General features: G+C 54.0%; 1 protein-coding gene across 1 annotated transcript in view; it reads left to right on the forward strand.

Moving 5' to 3' along the window:
• The first annotated feature begins 351 nt into the window (after nucleotides 1-351).
• The window catches only part of LAPTM5 (lysosomal protein transmembrane 5), a 27,326-nt gene continuing 23,643 nt past the window's right edge, over nucleotides 352-4,034 (forward strand). Inside the window, exon 1 of the mRNA XM_007128487.3 lies at nucleotides 352-529. Within this exon, the coding sequence (XP_007128549.1) occupies nucleotides 443-529 (87 nt within the window). The 5' untranslated portion in view covers nucleotides 352-442. The remainder of the gene's footprint in view (nucleotides 530-4,034) is intronic.

Genomic DNA, 4,034 nt, shown 5'->3' on the forward strand with positions numbered 1-4,034 from the left:
TGCTTTTGCAGCTGGACAGACCTGGGTTTGAATCCTGCCCCAGCACTGACTACTGTGTGATTTGGCTGAATGCCTTGACTTCTCTGGACCTCTGTGTCTGTATCTGGAAATGGGATTGCTAAAAGTCCTTGCTTCCAAGGGCGGTGGTGAGCTTCCTCTAAGCAAGGCATGGGTGAAACTGCTTAAACCCCAGGCCTGGCAAATGGTAGGTACCGACGGTGTAAGGGAAGCCCCTCCTGGGAGTGGCAGGGGCCTGCTGCCGTGCTCTGAGGAAAGCTGGGGCCCTTCCCAGCTGCCCCGCCCCAGTTGTGACGCCCTTACCCCTGCCTGTCTGAGGGGCAGGAAGGAAGTGAGGAGGGCGCCCGCAGCTTTCCCTTTTCTGCCCTGTTTCAGGCTCCTGGCTCCTTCCCTGTCAGTGCCTCGGAGGAGGGGAGGCAACACCATGGCCCCCCGCGCGGCCGCCATCCGCCAGACCTGCTGCTGCTTCAATGTTCGCATCGCCACCACCGCCCTGGCCATCTACCATGTGGTGAGTGTGCAGGCGGCCCGGGACACTGTGTGTGCGTGTGTGCGTGTGAGGGCGGCCCCGATCTATGGAGACCCCTCGAATGGGAGGACCATCGCTCACCACCTCCTCTTGGAACCCTGGACAAGTCCTTTCCCTGCTCCGGGCCTTGGGCTCCCTCTCTGTCCAAAGTTGGGGAGGGGACCCTGCAGCAGTGGCAGGAGTGGGAGGAGGGGTCCTTGTTCTAAGCAAACGTACCTCACATTCTCTCTGAGGCTCAGTTTCTGCCTCTGTGAAATGGGACCTTTAGCAGCCACAAGTTCATCCAGGTACAAACGGAGCAGCAGATGTGAAAGTGCTTTGGAAGCCAGGAATCTTGAGAGAAATGTGAGCTGGGATCATGGTCAGGAAATGGGGTCAGGTCATAGGCATGGGGCCTGGGCCACCGGAGGGGATGAGAAGTGCTCATCTCCCCTTTGTGCTTCCAGAGGGGAGGGAGGGGGCCGTGTCCTCTTAGCTTACATATGAGCAGGGTGCCTGGCCTGGCCTGAGCGCCTGTGGGCCCAGCCGCGGAGGAGCGGGCCCAGAGGTTCCCCTTTGGAGGCTTGTGTGCACAGCGGGGTATGGAGTCTTGTCTCTTATTAACTCAGAGTGACTCTGGGTGAGTCACAGCCCCTGGGGCCAGAGGCTCCCCCTCTGTCTTGGTGGCTGAAGGTTGGGATCTCTGTTCTGCCCTGTCCAGAACCATCCCCCCAGCCCACAGCTCCAAGCCACACCCAGCTCCCCCAGACCCGGGGGCCTTCCTCCCAGGGTGACTCAGGGCCTGTGGTTAACAGTTCTTTTATGAGCCTGGAAGGGCTTCCTCAAAATTAGCCTAAATCTGGCACACTGTGGTGGGCTGCTGTAAACTGCTCAGATCTGGCTGCATCTGCTTCCTGCCGCACGCAGAGCAGGCAGGGCTGTTGGCAAGAGCCCAGCCTTCGGAGGGCTGGTGCTCTTCAGTGTTCGGTGCACAGCTTCTGGATCCAGACTCCTGTGTGCAAATCCTGGCCTCAACACTTCCTAGCTGTGCAGCCTCAGGCCACTTACTTAACCTCTCTGAATGTCCGTTTCCTCATCTAAAAAATGGGCATGAGAATAATAATACTTCTCTGATAGGGTTGTTCTCAGGATCAAGGGAGTAAATATCTACAAGGCACAGAGCAGTGCTTGACAGGTATTTGAGTGCTTTATTATTAGCAGTGCCTCAGACACGGAGCCTGCTGCCAGCACACCTGTAAGTCAAGCGGTCAGACCCCAGAACACTGATTTGGGGCGGGGCTCAGAGGTTGCTCTGCCTAGCTTCTGCCAACAGAAGAGTGCTCCTGAGAGGAGTGAATGGCACTTGACTGGCCCCAGACCAAGTCCTTAGGGCCTCTTCAAGCTCTGAGATTGTGCAACATTCTTGGAAACACAGTGTGGTAAGCAGGAGTGTCCCCATGGGAAGCAGGCCCCTGGGTCCCTACCCCTGCTCTGCCACTAACTGGCTATGTGACCTTGGACAAGCTGCTCCCTTGGGCCTCAGTTTTTCCTTTATAAGATGATGGACAAGAGGGTATGGACCAGCTCAGAGGTCTCAAACTCCAATGCCTCCAGAGGCCAGGCAGCTCCTGTAAGTGAGCGTAGTGGGGCAGATGGACCTTGCAAGTGACCTGGGGAGCCTGTTCTGGGTCTATTCTGGCGGCCGCTCTCTGTTTCCGCTGATTGTTGCCATGGAGGAATGTGGGCCCCAGCAGCCGCTCTTCTGACATTTGGAGAAACAGGAAACAGAGGCTTTTATGTCACAATTTCTGCTGTTTCCATGTTGATGACTGATTTGAGGTAAAAAAGAAATCCCTGTGCAGACCAAGTCAAATCCATTTGCAGGCTGCTGGGCCCTGAGTCTGCCCTGTAAATCCTGGGCTTTGTGACTCTGGCGGTTTCTTTTTGATCATGCCGTCCGAAGTCCTCACCTGTACACAGTTAAGTGACATCAGTTCCTGCTCAAAGAGCTGGAGAATGTGTGGGCAAGTGATCAAGGAAGCCTTCTTGGAGGAGGTGTCACTGGCAGAGGTGTAGAGTTTGGTTGTGGGGAGTGTGGATGGGGGAGGGATAGGTATGCAAAGGTGTGGAGGCTGAGGACAGTGGCTTGTGTAGGGGACACTACATAGACTAAGCTGGAGGCTTTAGGTTGGGGAGCAGGAGGTGGGAGGGATTTGGAGTGACAAGCTGGAGGCTGGGCCTTCACTACAGGGCACTATTGTTATTTGGAACTAGAGAATTCTTTGTTGTGGGGACTGAACAGTACATTTTAAGATGTTTAGCAGCATCCCTGGCCTTTATCTACAAGATGCCAGTAGCACACCGCCAGCTGTGATAACCAAAAATATCTACAGATATTGCAAATGTCTCCTGGGGGTGAAATCACTCCCAGTTGAGAACCACTGTCTTTAATGTGGGTAGTGGGGAGCCATGGGATGTTCTAGACCCAAAGGCAGGAGAACAGAAGAAAAGTCTGGAAGCTGTACAACTGGCCCCGGGCGGTCTTCTCTGGGCTGGGGTCCTTGATTGATTCCAGTGGAGGATCGTCCTCCTGCTCCCTCTGTAAGAGGCCTCTGCTCCTTCCCAGAAAGGGTGGGGCCTGGGGGCTTTCTCTGTGGCCTGGCAGTTGGGTGGCAGGTGTGCTGTCAGGGCCTCAAACATCTGGATGGAAAAAGAGAAGCTGCCATCCAGATGTGTTGATCACCTAGACTGGTCGTCATCTGGAGCCAGTCGTGGGCGACGGCCCTGCACATGGAGAGCTATTCGTGGACTGGACCCCTCTGGGGAGGGTTAAATCGGGCTCTTGGCATCCTGAGACAATGCCCCACTTTATTGAGTCATCGGGGCGTTATTACTGGAGGACCTCCGTGTCCAATGGCTGGAGGACCTTCCTCAGCATTTCACTGGGTTTGTGTAGGGGATTCCCTGGTTCATGAATGTTTTCTGACTCCAACTTGCACACATAGAGGAGCCAGAGAACTTTTGTAAATTGGCCTCTTTGGTTCTGGTTTGTCTGGCAACCCAAAGCATGTCTATCCCAAGTTAATGGCAGGAGATAGGGACCCAGAAGACCCCTTTTGCCTAGAAATATCTCCCTGCCTAACCTCTCCTCTCCAAGGCACCTGGAATTCCATTAGAAATTTGTTGTCTGATAATAAGTATAAACCTGTGGCGATTTCAACCCCGTAGCAACAGGATACACCAAAACAAGGCCAGGGGGAAATGAGACTGATGCTGGCCATGGCTTGTCTCTGGGTTATAGGTTGTGAAAGCTCTAATTTTTGGCTACTTTTTTGTATTCTCTGTATTTGGTACAATGAACATGTGTTACTTTTTTATTAATTTATTTTATTTATTTTTGCTGTGTTGGGTCTTCGTTTCTGTGCGAGGGCTTTCTCTAGTTGTGGCAAGTGGGGGCCACTCTTCATCGCGGTGCACGGGCCTCTCACTATCGCGGCCTCTCTTGTTG

The sequence above is a fragment of the Physeter macrocephalus genome, chromosome 3 (genome assembly GCF_002837175.3).
Source record: "Physeter macrocephalus isolate SW-GA chromosome 3, ASM283717v5, whole genome shotgun sequence".
Taxonomy (NCBI): Eukaryota; Metazoa; Chordata; class Mammalia; order Artiodactyla; family Physeteridae; genus Physeter; species Physeter macrocephalus.